Genomic DNA, 19998 nt, shown 5'->3' with positions numbered 1-19998 from the left:
GTAGCTACAAGTATAAGTTAACGTACACGTCGTGTAGCTATAGGTATTAGTTCACGTACACGGCGTGTAGTTACAGGTATAAGTTCACGTACACGGTGTGTAGCTACAGGTATAAGTTAACGTACACGTCGTGTAGCTATAGGAATTAGTTAACGTACAAGGGATGTAGCTACAGGTATAAGTTTACGTACACGGCGTGTAGCTACAGGTATAAGTTCACGTACACGTCGTGTAGCTACAGGTATAAGTACGCGTACACGGCGTGTAGCTAAAGGTATAAATACACGTACACGGCGTGTAGCTACAGGTATAAGTTCACGTACACGGCGTGTAGCTACAGGTATAAGTTTACGTACACGGCGTGTAGCTACAGGTATAAGTTCACGCATAAGGCGTGTAGATACAGGTATAAGTTCACGTACGCGGCGTATTGCTACAGGTTTAGAGTTCTCGTACATGGCGTGTAGCTACAGGTACAAATAAGTTCACGTACACGGCGTGAAGCTACAGGTATTAGTTCACGTACACGACGTGGAGCTACTGTTATTAGTTCACGTTCACGGCGTGGAGCTACTGTTATTAGTTCACGTACACGGCGTGTAGCTACAAGTATAAGTTCACGTACACGGCGTGTAGATACAAGTATAAGTTCACGCATACGGCGTGTAGATACAGGTATAAGTTCACGCATACGGCGTGTAGATACAAGTATAAGTTCACGTACGCGGCGTGTAGCTACTGGTATAAGTTCACGCATACGGCGTGTAGATACATGTATATGTTCACGTACACGGCGTGTAGATACAGCTATAAGTTCAAGTACATGGCGTGTAGCTACAGGTATAAGTTCACGTACACGGCATGTAGCTACAGGTATATCTTCACGTACAAGCGTGTAGCTACAGGTATAAGTTCACGTACACGGCGTGTAGCTACAGGTATAGGTTCACGTACACGGCGTGTAGCTACATGTATATGTTCACGTACACGTCGTGTAGCTACAGGTATAAGGTCACGGACACGTCGTATAGCTACAGGTTATTGTTCACGTACACGTCGTGTAGATACAGGTATAAGTTCACGTACACGGCGTGTGACTACAGGTATTAGTTCACGTACAAGCGTGTAGCTACAGGCATAAGTTCACGTACACGGCATGCAGCTACAGGTACAATTTCACGTCAACGCCGTGTAGCTACATGTACCATTTCACGTACACGGCGTGAAGCTACAGGTACAATTTCACGTACACGGCGTATAGCTACATGTATATGTTCACGTACACGTCGTGTAGCTACAGGTATAAGGTCACGGACACGTCGTATAGCTACAGGTTAATGTTCACGTACATGGCGTGTAGATACAGGTATAAGTTCACGTACACGGCGTGTGACTACAGGTATTAGTTCACGTACAAGCGTGTAGCTACAGGCATAAGTTCACGTACACGGCATGCAGCTACAGGTACAATTTCACGTCAACGCCGTGTAGCTACATGTACCATTTCACGTACACGGCGTGAAGCTACAGGTACAATTTCACGTACACGGCGTATAGCTACAGGTACTTTTTCACGTACGCGGCGTGTAGCTACAGGTACAATTTCATGTTCACGGCGTGTAGCTACAAGTACAATTTCACGTTCACGCCGTGTAGCTACAGGTGCCATTTCACGTTCACGCCGTGTAACTACAGGTACAATTTCACGTTCACGGCGTGTAGCTACAAGTACAATTTCACGTTCACGCCGTGAAACTACAGGTACAATTTCACGTACACGGCGTGTAGCTACAAATACAATTTCACGTTCACTCCATGTAGCTACAGATACAATTTCACGTTCACGGCGTGTAGCTACAAGTACAATTTCACGTTCACGCCATGTAACTACAGGTACAATTTCACGTACACGGCGTGTAGCTACAATTACATTTTCACGTTCACGGCGTGTAGCTACAAGTACAATTTCACGTTCACGCCATGTAGCTACAGGTACTTTTTCACGTACACGGCGTGTAGCTACAAGTACAATTTCACGTTCACGCCGTGTAGCTACAGGTACAATTTCACGTTCACGGCGTGTAGCTACAATTACATTTTCACGTTCACGCCGTGTAGCTTCAGGTGCAATTTCACGTTCACGCCGTGTAACTACAGGTACAATTTCACGTACACGGCGTGTAGCTACAAGTACAATTTCAAGTTCACGCCATGTAGCTACAGGTACAATTTCACGTTCACGGCGTGTAGCTACAATTACATTTTCACGTTCACGCCGTGTAGCTTCAGGTGCAATTTCACGTTCACGCCGTGTAACTACAGGTACAATTTCACGTACACGGCGTGTAGCTACAGGTGCAATTTTACGTTCACGCCGTGTAGCTACAAGTACAATTTCACGTTCACGCCGTGTAACTACAGGTACAATTTCACGTTCATGCCGTGTAGCTACAGGTGCAATTTCACGTTCACGGCGTGTAGCTACAAGTACAATTTCACGTTCACGCCGTGTAACTACAGGTGCAATTTCACGTACACGGCGTGTAGCTACAGGTATAAGTTCACGTACACGGCGTGTAGCTACAGGTATCAGTTCACGTACACGCCGTGTAGCTACAAGTACAATTTCACGTTCACGCCATGTAGCTACAGGTACAATTTCACGTTCACGGCGTGTAGCTACAATTACATTTTCACGTTCACGCCGTGTAGCTACAGGTGCAATTTCACGTTCACGGCGTGTAGCTACAATTACATTTTCACGTTCACGCCGTGTAGCTACAGGTGCAATTTCACGTTCACGCCATGTAGCTACAGGTACAATTTCACGTTCACGGCGTGTAGCTACAATTACATTTTCACGTTCACGCCGTGTAGCTACAGGTGCAATTTCACGTACACAGCGTGTAGCTACAGGTACAAAATTTACGTACACGGCATGCAGCTACAGGTACAATTTCGCGTACACAGCGTGTAGCTACAGGTACAAAATTTACGTACACGGCATGCAGCTACAGGTGCAAGTTCACGTCAACGCCTGTAGCTACAGGTACAATTTTACGTACACGGCGTGTAGCTACAGGTACAATTTTACGTACACGCCGTGTAGATACAGGTGCAATTTTACGTACACGGCGTGTAGATACAGGTGCAATTTTACGTACACGCCGTGTAGATACAGGTGCAATTTTACGTACACGCCGTGTAGATACAGGTGCAATTTTACGTACACGGCGTGTAGATACAGGTGCAATTTTACGTACACGCCGTGTACATACAGGTACAATTTTACGTACACGCCGTGTAGCAACAGGTACAAGTTCACGTCAACGCCTGTAGCTACAGGTACAATTTCAGGTACACGTCGTGTAGCTACAGGTGCAATTTTACGTACACGCCGTGTAGATACAGGTGCAATTTTACGTACACGCCGTATAGATACAGGTGCAATTTTACGTACACGGCGTGTAGATACAGGTACAATTTTACGTACACGGCGTGTAGATACAGGTGCAATTTTACGTTCACGGCGTGTAGATACAGGTGCAATTTTACGTACACGCCGTGTACATACAGGTACAATTTTACGTTCACGCCGTGTAGCAACAGGTACAAGTTCACGTCAACGCCTGTAGCTACAGGTACAATTTCACGTACACGTCGTGTAGATACAGGTACAATTTCACGTACACAGTGTATGGCTGCATGTATAAATGCAGGTATATGGCGTGTCCTGGTAATAAACATAGCGTAGATTCTGCTTCATAGCCATTCCTGTACATTACATGGTATTTTCGTTTGTAAACAAAGTATTTTGGCCAGCATGGATAATTCTGCCTTTAGAAGAGTCTGATTTAAATTATTATTACCTTAATTCTTTTTGACCATTCGCATACATTGCCTCTTTATGGTGGTTGCCATAAAAATGCAATTTTATTCAAACAGCTTTCAATGTAAACACTCAAAACCAATTGAAAGTGTGTTTTTTTAATTCTTAATAACAAGTAATAAGGTTTAAAGTAACTTCCGAAAAGAAAACTTTAATCTGTTATTTCGTTTTTTGATGTGAATATGAAAATAGCATAGAACAATACAACGACCTTTGAATGTAAAAGAAACAAAAAAAATGAACTATGTTATAGATTTATTCTATATATTTTCTTTTTGACAACATATGCATTTCAGTACGTTAAATATATTATGTAAAACCGCTTTGTTCGTGATAACAATACTTTATTAACATGTTTTACACTATTTCATAAAACAAAACGATCTCTATCAGTACACAAATATGCACATACTTTGCCTAGTTGAACAGTTTAGCACATATCATGATATAAATTTAAATCTTCAATGTTATGACATAGTGAAAATCGTTAACCATTTTCAGGACAACGAAATGAATATAACATGAATTATGTATTCCTAGGTAACTCAAATTCTACTTGAACAATAAAAATGCAATTTTTGACATTTAAAATTAATAATTTACCTTGCTGTAACAATTTTAAAATAAACAATTCTGTTATTTGCGTATGCAAACAATTCAACCGACATGGACCAATTAATAAATAGTCTTGCAATTACCTGTTGAATGTGTCAAGGGACTCGCTCGTGTTTTGGACCAAGAATTAATTTTCAAGAAAAGGCATCTGAAAACACTTATATTATAAAAAGATAACTCTTTCATACTGAAATTGGTGACACAATACAATTAAAGTATTAAACAATATTCCAGTTTTAGTGGGAAGCTAACCCATACCGGTATAGTGGAAGAAAAAATTAGAAATCCGAAACCTACACCACTCGGCCACAAAGATTGGTACCACATCGGATTGATATTTTAACCTTCATCAAAGACATTGGTAACATAAAGTGATAATTTGATCAGCCAATCACGAAACAACTCTTCGGCGAATTGCGTTGCTGACGTAAAATTCGTGATCTTCAAAGACAATATTTGCGGATCTATCAGCATTTGTTGAAGGGTCCAAGCCTTCAGTATCTTTGTTTTAACACCAATGATTTGCTACACTTTAAGTCGTGGTAAAAATATCTTGAAAAAAAAAAATTAACAAACTATGAACGAATCCCTTTAAGCATGCATATATCATGTACTAACACGCAAATATTGTATAATATGGTTTATTTCAAACGTCACACAATCAATACAAAACATATAAAATGGCATCAAACAGTATTAGAAAAGCCATCAAAAACACAAAGTAACAAAAATATCTTTGTAAACATAATTCTAACCGTTTTGTCAATGCCATGTTTTGTTTATAATTACATTGACTATTAGCCATCTCAACGATCAGTCATGCTTCTATAAGATAACACTCAAACCAACGGCTTATATGTAGGTCGGTTTGTAAAATGCGGAAATAGAAGTAAAGGACCAATGCGTAAAATGCTGGTATTGAAGTTAAAGACCAATGTGTAAAATGCTGGTAATTCAGTTAAAGACCAATGCGTAAAATGCTGGTATTGAAGTTGAAGACCAACGCGTAAAATGCTGGTATTGAAGTAAAGAACCAATGCGTCATGTTTTAGTAGCTATGATAAAGGCTGGCAAAGACGTAAAGGATCAATGTTTAACATATCAGTAAGTTTGTAAAACGCTGGTATGGAAGTAAAGAACTGTTGCGTCTCAATTCAGTAGGTATGTGAAATGCTGGCATATAAGTAAAGAACCAATGCTGTACATGTTAATTGGTATGTAAAATGGTGCAACAGCAGTAAAGGCCCAATGATTTACATGTCAGTAGGTATGTGAAATGCTGGCATGGAAGTAAAAGTCCAATGTTTTACTTTTAAGTGGGTAAGTAAAATGCTGGCATAGAAGTAAAAGTCCAATGTTTTACATTTAAGTGGGTAAGTAAAATGCTGACATAGAAGTAAAAGTCCAATGTTTTACATTTAAGTGGGTAGGTAAAATGCTGGCATAGAAGTAAAAGTCCAATGTTTTACATTTAAGTGGGTAAGTAAAATGCTGACATAGAAGTAAAAGTCCAATGTTTTACATTTAAGTGGGTAAGTAAAATGCTGACAAAGAAGTAAAAGTCCAATGTTTTACATTTAAGTGGGTAAGTAAAATGCTGACAAAGAAGTAAAAGTCCAATGTTTTACATTTAAGTGGGTAAGTAAAATGCTGACATAGAGGTAAAAGTCCAATGTTTCACATTTAAGTGGGTAAGTAAAATGCTGACAAAGAAGTAAAAGTCCAATGTTTTACATTTAAGTGGGTAAGTAAAATGCTGTCATAGATGGAAAGGACCAATGCTTTCCATGTTAGTGGGTATGTGAAATGCTGACATAGAAGAAAAATACTATTGCTTTACGTTTAAGTGGGTAAGTAAAATGCTGGCATAGAAGTAAAAGACCAATGCTTTAAATGTCGGCATTTTGGTACAGGTTTGTTAAATGTCATGTAACCCAAGGGCACCAAAAAGAAAATGTGAATACATTGTTTATCTCAATTTATTTCGAGACAACTAATTACCTATTTGCATTAAATTGGAAAAAAAACATATATGAAATGTTTATGTAAAACAAAATGTACACTGTAAGCAGTAACACAATCACAAAAACTACAGAGGCAAGCCAACAAATATATTCGTATGTAAAAAAAAAACGAAAATATGATGTTCTTTTGCATTTCGAAAAGGTATCACAGCAATTATTTCTAAAATTACAAACGCGATTAAAAAATATTTTTAAATATCAAAAATCTTTTTTTCGCAGGCAAAATTGATTAAACAGATTAAACAATATGAACCTTTATAAATACCTCTATAAATGTTGTGTTTTCAATTAATAGCTATGCAGCTACAAATATCTCAGCTAAAAAAATACTCATTTATCGATTATATTTTTTTATTTGTACCTAAGTCATCTCCTATTTCTGTTTTGATCATTAAAATCAAATGAGTTAAACATGATAATGCATTAAAATAAAATAAAATAAAAACTATTTTGCATCAATCTATATTCCGCGCCTTTAAATCATTCACAGGGCAGTCGTTGATTTAAAAGTACAAATTACCGTACAGAAAAAACATTTTAGGTAAAATACTAGCTTGAATACAAATAACATTGAAGAGGTTGCGGAACACGGCGTGTAGCTATACTTACATAGAAGTGTGGCCATTATTTAGAATGGTTTGCAAATTAACTTTTTAAAACTTGTACTTGTAGACTCGCATTCGGAACACCGCGGCCAGTTTCAATCGAAAACAACCTTGGATGTATATGAACGGTTTACAATGTCAGAGATCTTAACACTACGCTGCAAGTAGATCGCGTAGTAATTTCAATTGAGCAGTTAATTTTAATGACTTACCTCTTGGGAATCTTAATAATTTATGCAATAATATACTTCACGGGAAATCAATTAAAACTTAGTAATACAAAAGAAACGATAAATCAATATAATTACCTAATACTAAATTTAAAGTGTTATGAATAACTGATGTACCAGCAAACATCCAATGTTGTTTTCGATGGAAAATGGCCGAGGAGTTCCGATTAGTACACTCGCTGTTGTCGCATTAACAACTTTCCTCGTGCTATCGTACATGTTATTCAAAATTTGTTCAATGTACACATTCCTTGATGACGTAGTGCACAAAAAGTAGTTCACATTTACACGTACCCGAATAAGTAGCGTTTTGCGCAAGCTTTCTACTTTATCACTCTAGTGTTAATAAGTAACACAATTATAATGAATAAAATAATGTATGAATGCAAATGTCTACAAACTCCTAAATTCAAAACTAAAACACTTTTTCTAAATATAAACATTATCATTTCGCTAACTGTTGGCCGGAGACCAACTGGGCGTAAACTCCTTTCCGGCTCAGTAACTGGTGGTGGTTCCCGCTCTCAACCACGTTTCCGGCGTCAATTACGTAAATATAGTCTGCGTTTTGCACGGTTGATAGGCGGTGGGCTATCACAATACACGTTCGGCCCTTCTGGGCATTGTCTAAGGCCGCTTGCACCACCTAGGGTTAAGAAATATAACGCAGTATGAGTAAACAGTTAATAGAGATTATATTTGCATGTGATGGCTCAACTTTTGACAAGTAAACTGTTCGGGATGTTTGTACAATTACAGTCGATACTCGATATGTCGAACTCTGTTATCTCAATGTTCCGGTTATGCCGAACATTTCTGGACTATTTCAGATTTAGTTAGGTATGTTCGGTATTTCGGTTAAATCGAATGATTCTTATCTACATGAATTTCCTGAGGTCCAAACGCCTTCGACATATCGAGTTTTTACTGTATCTTATGAAAAACTTGCCACTGTAAGCTATGTATAATTTTGAAGTTGGATATTAAAGAGGGACGTATAATCTAACTTTGTTGCTTAAAATTATATTGCAAATCCTGTTAAATGGGGAAAACCTGATTTTGATTTATAAAAGCGTATCATTTCTATATGCTATTATAGCTAAAACAAAAAACCTAACCTCATCTCAACAATGATTATTGCATTAAACATATAAGCATGTTCATAGCAATTACAACATATGCAAAGACATATATTTGGGCAAAAAATAAATATAAGAAGAGCAAAACAATATTAAAGATGAAAAAGGAAAAAACTAGTTTCAAAAGATGTTTGCATTGTATATAAACTTTAACAGGTAAATTGAGTTCTTATTCGATTTTTTCGGATAATAAATTGACATTTTTTGCAGATTTGGACACGCGTTATAATATCTTTTTATACATTTGGTTCTTAGATATAAATAAAACAAAAAAGCAAAGTGACGAGTATTGTACAAAGCTTTCCTTTTAATCAAGAAATGTTTGAATGATAAGATTATGAAATAGATTTTTGTATGTCTGGGATACTTCTTACAATTCAGTCGTCGTTCAGCTATCTTTTTGTTTGAGCCTCCAATTGAACTAGGTTGCCTATAATACTCGTCTAATTCAAACCTTTTCGCTCTCCGTATCCAAAGCGGAAGTGGCTTCATCCAACAGAAGAATTCTGGGATTGCGAATGAGGGCTCGGGCAATGGCCACCCGTTGTTTCTGTCCCCCAGACAACTGGGTCCCCTTCTCGCCTACCACCGTATCATAGCCCTGACAAATAAAGGAATGTAAGACTTTGTGTTAAAGAATACGATTCACAAATAATCTAGTACTCTCATAGCTCCGTTAACTTTAATAATTAAAGATGCACTCTTACAGATTTACCGTTTTTACAGCGTTTTTATTTTTTGTCTTGAAAAGAGCAAATTTTTGCGTAAATATCTGAACACCAGTGATAAAAGATTGCTGACAAAAGATCAGATCGCAGATTATCATAGTTCCGTTCGAAATTTTTATGGCTTTAACAGTTAGTTAATTTTTAAGAAAATGCATAAAACATTATTTGTTTAACTTAAATATAAAAATCTGCGATCTGATTTTTGTCAGCAGTCTTATATCACTGGATTCCATTGATTTTCGCAAAAATTGGCTCGTTCCAAGACAAAAAAAAGTTGTCAAAACATTCATCTATGAGAGTGAAGCTTTAAGGTTATGCCTACTGACCCAATCCAATTGTTATATCATTTGAAAGGTATTGTTTTTAATCAATATGTAAAGACATGACCGAAAGAACAGTATACATAAATTAATTACAGTTTTGTACAGATTTTTTAAGTTGTCAAAAAGGTCAATCTGTGAGGGTGCAGCTTTAAGGTTAGCCCATGAAATAGCTTAATGCGACTGACCCGGGCTGTTGTCTGCTCCCCTATGTCAATTCACTGGCACCTGTTTTTCAAACTCATTTTTATTTTGAATGAAAAAAAATCTTATATTTCCATCTTAAAAAATGTGAAAATTTATTGATTTTTTTATCTTTCCATGAATATGCAATATGTGCTGTCTATATATTCAAACATAGGGAACAAAGAGCATATTGATGAAAAGAAATATTGTTTGATAATACTTTCTTATAAACACAAATGGTGTAATTGAATATGTTATGTTTGAGGACGTTTTATTTGGCTGAGATACGACAGTAGACGTGTGTCCTTTCGAATACAACCTACATTTTCCGCCAATGAGATTGCAGATAGGCAACCACTGGGTAGTCGACTTAATCATTAAGAATTTCAACGTTCGCGCGTGTTTAAAGGTCAGCCTTTTGCCACTCATCCGATACACAATCCCTGCGTCAGATTTTGCGTCGACAATGTATTAGCAAATGAGGCTGTATTCTAAGTCTGACAGTTAGATGACATGAAGTGAATTCTTAATGATTAAGAAGGACTAGTTCGCTGCGCGCATTCCGCCCGTTTTTAATCACTAAGAATTCACTTCATGTCATCTGACTATTACTTAAAGGCCTAGTTTAAGCCTTCTTTAAGTGACCCCATCACCCCCCCCCCCCACCCCAATCGGGGTATAGTACACAACCTCTGTGTATTGAGCTTAATCTTCTTGCCTTGATCCCTCTTATCAGATCTCCAATCTGAGTATCCTGCTAAGCAGTTTTGGAGGTTTCATTATAATATTGGACCCTAAATGGCCCTAAGCCAATAAACCAATATACAGGAAATTGGATCCTGCTGTGACACCAGTGCAATTAGCAGAAGAAGCACAGCAGGGGATTATAATGCCAAACATTCCTTAAACTAGGCCTTTAAAACCATTGTTTTGGGCGGAACACACCAAAAATAGGTATCAACACATCTTACATCATTAGAAAGTACAACTTATTAACAATAAAAATACCTCTGGCAATGATGCGATATATTCATGGATATTTGCAGACCGTGCGGCGGAAATGACGTCATCCATTCCATATGAAGCCACATCCAGCCCGTATAGAATGTTTTCTCGAATGCTGCAGTCAAACAGGATTGGTTCCTGGCTTACAACACTGATCAGGAATCGTAGACGCTTGATATTTACGTCTTTGATGTTTGTTCCGTCTACTTCCTGTAAAGTGATATTTGTTATTGAAACATTTTGTTACTTTAATGGCCAATTCAATTGTTTTTAATACTTTTTATCATTTAAAGCGAAAGAATCAGCCCCATAATCAATATAATCCTCACTCATCTACCAAAACTTTTATTATTTTATATTGACTATTATTCAATTTGTTGTTTTTTATCTCTTCTGTCAGAAAAATAACGCTTGTCAAATAAACAATTAGGGTCATTAAAGCAACATTTCAATGACTGTGTTTTAACCCTTTTGGTGGTTCAAGTTAAGTGATCGAATCATATTCGCGCATTTCAGTTATTGCCGATCACTGGATAACTCCGGTTTCACATTCCTATAAGTCCGCCTGTGAAACTGATACGCAGTAGGTCCCAGACCACGAATTAATTTTCTAGTGTTTCACGACCCCTAGCACCATACTGTATATGAGAATAAAGTTCCACTTGTGTACTATACATTGAATAATATTAGAAAACGAACTACGTTCTGTCGAGAAAAATACAATTGGTTGAACGTTCAGCAATGTTGTTTTTTTTTTAAATAAATAAAATAATATACTCAATCACTATAAAGATTAAAAGTAGCTAATGGTCTAAGATGGTAAAACAATGCTTTGATTCACTGTCATGTATAAACAAAACGGCATTTTACACTGTCTAGTCGCTGCCGAATTGGTGTTATTTACCCTGTGAAGAACTGCACACGTTTAGACAGCAATCGGAACTCCTCGGCGATTTTCCATCGAAAATAACCGCGGATGTATATGAACGATTTACAGTGTAAGAATTCTTTACTTCAATAGATCGCGAAGGAATTTTGATTGAGCGATAAAACAATAGACCTTTACTTTTAGGATTATTAATTATGTATGCAATACTACTTTTCCTAGGGATTCAATTTGAATAAAGTATTAAATACAAAATTACACTTAAAAACAATACATTTAAAAAATATATTTTATTAATTTAACGAACTATTTTTGTACTTCTATTGAAGTACCGACATACATCCGAGGTTATTTCCAATGGAAAATGGCCGAGAAGTTCCGATTGAAAAGACAACTCACTATAGAGCCCTGCTGTGGGTCGTAGTATCTCTGTAGAAGGGAGACAACGGTGGACTTCCCACATCCGCTCGGTCCAACAAGGGCCACAGTCTGACCTGCTTTAACACTTATGTTGATCCCTTTAAGGACCTCAACATCCGGTCGCGTGGGGTACCGGAATTGGATGCCCCTGAATTCGACGTTCCCTGATGTATCGGACTGAAGTAGAAAATTAGGACTTAAGTAAGTTTGTCATAGTTCACTTAAAATGTTTCGATTGGATTGTATAGAAAGCTGTAAGGTATAAAAAATAATCAAAGAAGTGAATATAACGCAAATTATTGACAAAAATAGTAAGCTTAGCTCCATCCTGTTATACGGGACTTAAGAAATTTCGAGAAATTGGGGTCTGGTGTTTTTAATGAGCGGCCAAGAGTCGCTGTCCCTGATACGCTCTTGGTGAATTATTAACATCATTCAGCTGATTATGAACGTCGGGTGGGGTACTTCGGAGCTAATTAAAAAAATTATCATAATATTTGAAGAACAAGCAACGATCTAAATATATATGAAATGTTAAAACATTACAAAGGGTTTAGTTCTGGTTTATTTACATCAATTAACTTTAAGGGATGTGTAATAAAAATAACTCGTATAATCGAATTAACTCCCTTTAGTGTTATTCATTCCCTCTCGTCTGCTTCACTTTAAAAAGGTGCTCATAAGTAAATGTCGACCTATGAATATGTACTGAATTTCTAAAGCCTAACACTAGCTGATCCAGGTGTGATTAGTTCGGGGAACACCCGGTGCCGCCGCACCCTCCCCGTCCCCCGTCCCCAGTGTTTTTGTTGTCTTAGTTAACTTCTCGGATCAGTTAAGTATACAAAATATTATCAATTAAACAAGAATACACCATTTCATATTAAATAGCCAAAATGTATTTGGGGAGAAAACACGCCATATCACATTAAGATCATAACTGTTTAAATGTGTGTGATAGAGGGCGCACGCCCTGCTTCCCAAAAGTGAGTCGCCCCTATAACGCCAAATCTTGTAACCGTCCATAGCTAAACCTACCAGGTACTGGCCCCTTTCCGACGACACGTCTATGGCTGGGATTGTGTCGAGAATCTTGAATATCATCCCACCGGCAGTCGCCGCCTTGGAGTAGTCCGGCAGGAAGGAGCTTACCTGTCCAAGGACAAGGCCGGTGAACGCGATCGCAAAGAAAACCCTGAAATAATGCGACATTTCAAAAATCACTTTTCACTCCCTTTATATTCATCAGTATGCGCGAAACGGTTTACATTTACATATGCTTGCAGCTTTATCAAATTATAAACCTCTAAATGCGTATTTTTTCATTCTTTTAAACTAACGTCATTTGCACTAGAAGATCATAGGTGGTGGGGTGCACCCAGCGCACGCCCCCTGAAATCGACTAAGTTCACTTTTTATTTCAATATAGGAGACAATAAGTAATAAAATACGCCCCTAGCACACCATTTCGGACTAGAAATTATTAAAACTGTTTTGGTGGAGTATCCCCCCCTGCTTCTGAGGGAGGGGCGCAAGTCGAAAGGTTGAGCCCATAAGATATGCCACCTCTTACGTCAAATCATGGATCCATCCCTGATTTGTACTTACTTGAATACATCATCGGGCTGCATCTGGCCAAGGGTGACCATGTAGGCCCCAAACCGGAAGCAACCAGCATACAGGAAGAACACAATACCCGAAGAAAACCCGAACCCAAATGCCTGCAGTTGCGTCATACGAAGTTTGGTCCTGAAACGTCAAATTTGCAGTGAATCAATATTCAAATGATACTTGCCAATAAAAGATACATTGGATCAATATGCAACAGATCATCATTAACAACAGACACAGGAGATCTATTTTCAACATATCATAGTTAAAAACGGACACATTCACTCTATATTTAACAGGTAACATTTAACAACAGACACAGTGTATCAATTTTTAACTGGTGGTCGTTAGCAACAGAGACAGTGGATCAATATTCAACTGATAGTCGTTATCAACAGACGCAGTGGACCAATATTCAACAGATAGTCGTTATCAACAGACGCAGTGGACCAATATTCAACAGATAGTCGTTATCAACAGACGCAGTGGACCAGTGTTCAACTGATAGTCGTTATCAACAGACGCAGTGGACCAGTGTTCAACTGATAGTCGTTATCAACAGACGCAGTGGACCAATATTCAACTGATAGTCGTTGTCAACAGACGCAGTGGACCAGTGTTCAACTGATAGTCGTTATCAACAGACGCAGTGGACCAGTGTTCAACTGATAGTCGTAAACAACAGACGCAGTGGATCAGTGTTCAACTGATAGTCGTTAACAACAGACGCAGTGGACCAGTGTTCAACTGATAGTCGTAAACAACAGACGCAGTGGATCAGTGTTCAACTGATAGTCGTAAACAACAGACGCAGTGGATCAGTGTTCAACTGATAGTCGTAAACAACAGACGCAGTGGATCAGTGTTCAACTGATAGTCGTAAACAACAGACGCAGTGGATCAGTGTTCAACTGATAGTCGTAAACAACAGACGCAGTGGATCAGTGTTCAACTGATAGTCGTAAACAACAGACGCAGTGGATCAGTGTTCAACTGATAGTCGTAAACAACAGACGCAGTGGATCAGTGTTCAACTGATAGTCGTAAACAACAGACGCAGTGGATCAGTGTTCAACTGATAGTCGTTATCAACAGACGCAGTGGATCAGTGTTCAACTGATAGTCGTTATCAACAGACGCAGTGGATCAGTGTTCAACTGATAGTCGTTATCAACAGACGCAGTGGATCAGTGTTCAACTGATAGTCGTTAACAACAGACGCAGTGGATCAGTGTTCAACTGATAGTCGTTAACAACAGACGCAGTGGATCAGTGTTCAACTGATAGTCGTTAACAACATACGCAGTGGATCAGTGTTCAACTGATAGTCGTTAACAACAGACGCAGTGGATCAGTGTTCAACTGATAGTCGTTAACAACAGACGCAGTGGATCAGTGTTCAACTGATAGTCGTCATCAACAGACGCAGTGGATCAATGTTCAACTGATAGTCGTCAACAACAGACACAGTAGATCAATATATGCAACTGATAGTCGTCAACAACAGACACAGTAGATCAATATATGCAACTGATAGTCGTCAACAACAGACACAGTAGATCAATATTCAACTGATAGTCATTAACAACAGACACAGTAGATCAATATATGCAACTGATAGTCATTAACAACAGACACAGAAGATCAATATTCAACTGATAGTCATTAACATCAGACACACTGGATCAATAATCAACTGTTCGTCGTTAAAAACTAATAGAGTTGTTAGTACTGTTTTTTTCCAGGATGTTATATTCGACAGGGAAATATTAGTTGTCTTAGATAATTCGTGAAACTGTCCCTGGGTCCCGATCAGTATTTAAAAAATGGAAGGATAAACCCTGAAAAGGTATATATCCTTATGATATAAGCAATCTACGGAAGGATCGACACAAACATACACAAGATATAATTATGGCAAGTGTACAGATCCTACCTGTATGGTGTCTCGAGGTAACTGGTATATTTAGTGTAGAACTCTGGCTCTCTGCTTAAGGCTTGCACAGTGCGGACATTTTCAATAGATTCGGAAGCCGTCTGCAAATACAACAAAAATGTGTATAATGCAATAGTTAATCATAACACAATTAACATGACGCACGTGACGAATGGCATCGCCTAGGTTGATTGTCCGAGGTTGATTGTCTGATACTAATTATCTAAGGTTGATTGTCCGAGGAAGATTGTCGGAAGGACAACCCACGTCATATCAATTGTTGCAATGAAATTCCAAAAGAGTTGCGTACCTTTCCTGCCAGTTCTAGATCCACGTTGTCTTTTTTCTGTGTACCCATAACGGTCTTTAACTGGATAGCGCCTGGAACCAGAAATAGTTAATAATAATCCTTATTTTAATAAAATAATTCCTCATTATAATGAAAATCCCAATTTTTATACAGTCAATATTTGCTATGTCGAAGCCGTATCTTGTGGTATCTTGGAAAAAACTTTAAGATAACGAGCATTCGACATAACCGAACTACAAAACATATCTTTATAATTCGACATAACCGGAACATCAAGATAACAGAGTTGGACAAATATGATATTAATTTTCAATTTAATTGTTTCAATTTTGTTTCTAGCAAATTGTTAATCCCAAAATGTTGTTATTTAAACATCTTAGATTTACCTTTTGTTGCACTAATCCTATTCGACAATCATTCATCTTGTGTAACCATTTTATTATTGTGTGTTTGCAAACTTTACCTGTTTGCTCATTAACTATGTGTATGCTATAGGCATAATTGCCTTAAATGCATTAAAAGTTGTTGTTGTTTTTAGTGTTCTTGTTGTTATTGATGTTGTTTTTGTTGTTGTTGTTGCTGCTGTTGTTGTTGTTGTTGTTGTTGTTGTTGTTGTTGTTGTTGTTGTTGTTGTTGTTGTTGTTGTTGTTGTTGCCGTATAAGAAAAAAACATAAAAGATGTGTTACCTGCTGCAACCATAAGCGGAACCCCTCCGAGCACCACTAGGGCAAGCTGCCAGCCGTAGATGAAAGAGATGGTAAGAGCCGCCACCATACCCACAAGAGACTGTAGCACTGTGGCTATTCGGATACCTGTTGCCTAAAGGGACACAGAGACTGTCATAAAACGTATGAACGCAAAGTTACGAAAGTGTTTAAGTACTACCGAAGAGCAGAACTCATCTTCTGGGGGCGGGGATTGGTGGGGATGGGGCAGCAAGTCCTGCGGTTCCGTGGTGTAATTCATTTTTACCGAGGGTTGCGTCCTTTGCAAGTCGCATGTTAAGAGCCCCGGTGGCGTGGTAAGGGTCGTCGTTGTTTGTGACTTCTCAACGCAGGGATTGTGTGTGATTAGATACTTTTTTTATTAAATTCACTTACTCTCTTACCAATACGATGTCAGTGGCATGTCATATAGAGACAGCCCCGATTAAGACGGTTCATGGTAATGTCAACGGATCAAATATGTGTGACTACGAATAGTTCGTGTTGTTCTATTTTAACTCACATTTTTCACAAGGGAGGCGTCAGTTGCAAGCCGCGTGGTGAGAGCCCCAGTGGAATGTTTCGCGTCGTCAAAGTAGGCGACGTCTTGACGCAGGAAGGCATTAAACGTCTTCAGACGTAAACGCTTCGTAAGGGTCTCACCGGAGTAGCCGAAACTCACCGTCTGAATGAGATAGATTTATATGGGTTTCAGTATAGTTATCATTTCAGTTATGATTTAATATCATAAATGACGTTGCCAGTATCATAAGGCGTCATTAATAAAAAAGAAATTTAAGTATATATATATATATATATATATATATATATATATATATATATATATATATATATATATATATATATATTAAAATAATATAACTAGTGCAATAAATTTTGACGTTAACATGTGCGCGCAATATAGCAACATTTTATGTATTTAAAGCTGCACTCTCACAGATTGAACGTTTTGACAACTTTATTTGTTTTGTCTTGGAACGAGCCTTTTTTGCGAAAATGTATGGAAACCAGTTATATAAAACTGCTGAAAAAAAAATTGATCGCAGATTTTTTATATTTAAGTTCAAAAATGGATGTTTTATGCACTTTTCTTAAACCGTTAGTAACGGTTTAAGCCATAAAACATTAATATCCGAACGGAAATATGAAAATCTGCGATCGGATCTTTTGTCAGCAATCTTTTTTTATTGGTTTGCAGATATTAACGCAAACATTTGCTCTTTCCAAGACAAAAAATAAAATAAAAAAAGTAAAAACGGTATATCTGTGAGAGTGCAGCTTTAACGCAATTAATACTCGAATTGGTATTGATAAAATAAATAGAATTTCACATTCGTGATCATTTACTACTTTTAATGAGGTTTTAGCAAAAAATAGCCGAAATTCACCAATTGAAAATAATGTAGCAAAAATATACATTATTAAACAGAACAATCCATAAACGATTTTATTCATAAAATAGCTCCGCCTTTAAAGATAATAAAGTATTTAATAAAAGGGTACCTACCTGTATTGTGAGGGTCAGAAACTGTGTTCCACCGAGGACTAGAAACATCATACTCCAGAAAAGACCGTTTTCGCCTCTGTTAATGAACACCTGAATGAACATAGATTGCATAACTTATTAAACATTCAATGTGACTAACATAGATATTATTTACAGTCGAACCCCGCTGGCTCGAGGTCCCAGGGACCATCAAAAATACCTCGAGCCTCGAGGAGTTCGAACCAAGAGGGAATACCTTTAGTATTAGGAAATCGGACATTTACATCCAGTTCGAGCCAACGAGAAAATCGCACCAAGCGAGTTCGAGCCAACGGGTTTCGACTGTAACTTATTCAACATCGAACTCTTGTATCCTTGAAACATTTTGACAAAAAGTGATGTTTTGAATCTTCATTCGGAAGCTTTTCACGTGTTTGGGCCTTTATCATAGGTTTAATATGGGACCCGTAAATGGTACAATACGGAAAAATACAGGATGTTTTTTACGCGCTAGCGTCCCGATACAGAAATATATTGTACGGTCAAGTGTTGAAAATTCGATTGTACCATTGGACGTATAAATTAGGTATATAAAATAATAAATACAAAAGTATATATTGACCATCTCAATTAAACATATAAGAGTAATGCTAACAACAGTCAACATTCAAACCTTAATCATCTCACTAAAGAATACGGCGAACACGGGCATAGTGGCGCCGTTGACTGCGGCGGCAATGCATCCAAGGACGATGAGCGGCCACTCCTTCCGGTTTTCACGTAACATCGAGCAGAAACCGGACTTCGGCGCCGTCTCCTGAGAAATAATCAGCGGATGTGTTAATAATTGGACATGAATGAAAGACAGGTATTATATAATTATTTGTATTACATTGTCTTTTAAAAAGACTGTATCACCCCAAAAAGTATGCACAAAAGAAAGAAAGAGAAGTTATAAATTAAGAACATGAAGCTTCTAATGAAGCTGTGAAAAGTTGCATTTGAATCGAAAACATGATTTTGTCGTGTATTTTTGTAATGAAATTGGTTTATTTATCAGTAATAAGTATACATTCTGTGGTAAGTATATTATTGCAGATTAAAGATGAGACTAAATAAAAAGTTACTTTAGTTGATGACGTCATTATGTCATCATTGATGACGTACCTGTTCAACTTCTTCCTTCTCCTTCTCCTCCTTGACCTTCGAGAGTTGTTTGGAGATTTGGCGGGAAACCTGCTTCTTCACCTTACCATCTCCTCCCGACAGTGTGCGCTTCCTGGGAACACCGTTCTCAACAATGTCTTGAGCTGGGGAAGATGTATCATGATAGTGAACGCTTAGATATATTACGGGAACACCGTTCCCAACAATGTCTTGAGCTGGGGAAGATGTATCATGATAATGCACGCTTAGATATACTACGGGAACACCGTTCCCAACAATGTCTTGAGCTGGGGAAGATGTATCATGATAGTGAACGCTTAGATATACTACGGGAACACCCTTCTCAACAATGTATCGAGCTTGGGAAGATGTATGAACACTTATATTGTATGTGAAGCTGTATTTATTTTGTCTGTTCTTATGAAAAAGAAAAAAAATAATATGTCCAATACCCCGGTTATAACGCGTGCTTAATTCTAGAGGTCAATTTTTGATAACCAAGGAGTGCGGATGTTTGTAAATACCATAAGCTCTTAACATTTTACTAATCGCATTTACTCATCGGTAAAGAAACAGAACGTTTAACGAAATTTGTTATTAATATATTTCCGTTCGAAATTTAATATTTATGGCTAAAAGCGTTACTAACGCTTTAAGAAAAATGCTTCAACATCAATTTTTGAACATAAATATAAAAAAGACCATTCTCAACAAT

General features: G+C 37.7%; 2 protein-coding genes across 5 annotated transcripts in view; both read right to left on the bottom strand.

Annotated features, from left to right (window-relative positions):
- Nucleotides 1-1477: 1477 nt before the first annotated feature.
- On the bottom strand, nt 1478-7153 carry LOC128245787 (serine/arginine repetitive matrix protein 2-like). Its single transcript, XM_052964016.1, has 2 exons — nt 7138-7153; nt 1478-2547 (listed from the first exon to the last, which is right to left on the bottom strand). The coding sequence occupies exons 1-2, from the start codon at nt 7151-7153 to the stop codon at nt 1478-1480; spliced, it is 1086 nt and encodes a 361-aa protein (XP_052819976.1).
- Nucleotides 4132-19998, bottom strand: part of LOC128246707 (ATP-dependent translocase ABCB1-like) — a 51517-nt gene continuing 35650 nt past the window's right edge. For all 4 annotated transcript variants that reach the window (XM_052965061.1, XM_052965058.1, XM_052965060.1 and 1 more), the window contains 13 exons: nt 19284-19426; nt 18790-18933; nt 18138-18227; nt 17133-17294; nt 16592-16724; nt 15905-15975; nt 15595-15695; nt 13656-13796; nt 13086-13242; nt 12027-12224; nt 10745-10951; nt 8957-9103; nt 4132-8009 (listed from right to left, as the gene is read on the bottom strand). In XM_052965061.1, the coding sequence (XP_052821021.1) occupies nt 7809-8009; nt 8957-9103; nt 10745-10951; nt 12027-12224; nt 13086-13242; nt 13656-13796; nt 15595-15695; nt 15905-15975; nt 16592-16724; nt 17133-17294; nt 18138-18227; nt 18790-18933; nt 19284-19426 (1895 nt within the window). In that variant the 3' untranslated portion in view covers nt 4132-7808. The remainder of the gene's footprint in view (nt 8010-8956; nt 9104-10744; nt 10952-12026; nt 12225-13085; nt 13243-13655; nt 13797-15594; nt 15696-15904; nt 15976-16591; nt 16725-17132; nt 17295-18137; nt 18228-18789; nt 18934-19283; nt 19427-19998) is intronic.

The sequence above is a fragment of the Mya arenaria genome, chromosome 9, assembly GCF_026914265.1.
Source record: "Mya arenaria isolate MELC-2E11 chromosome 9, ASM2691426v1".
NCBI classification, from domain to species: domain Eukaryota; kingdom Metazoa; phylum Mollusca; class Bivalvia; order Myida; family Myidae; genus Mya; species Mya arenaria.
The sequence above is the reverse complement of the archived record's forward strand: the minus strand, read 5'-3'. Positions and strand labels throughout refer to the sequence as shown.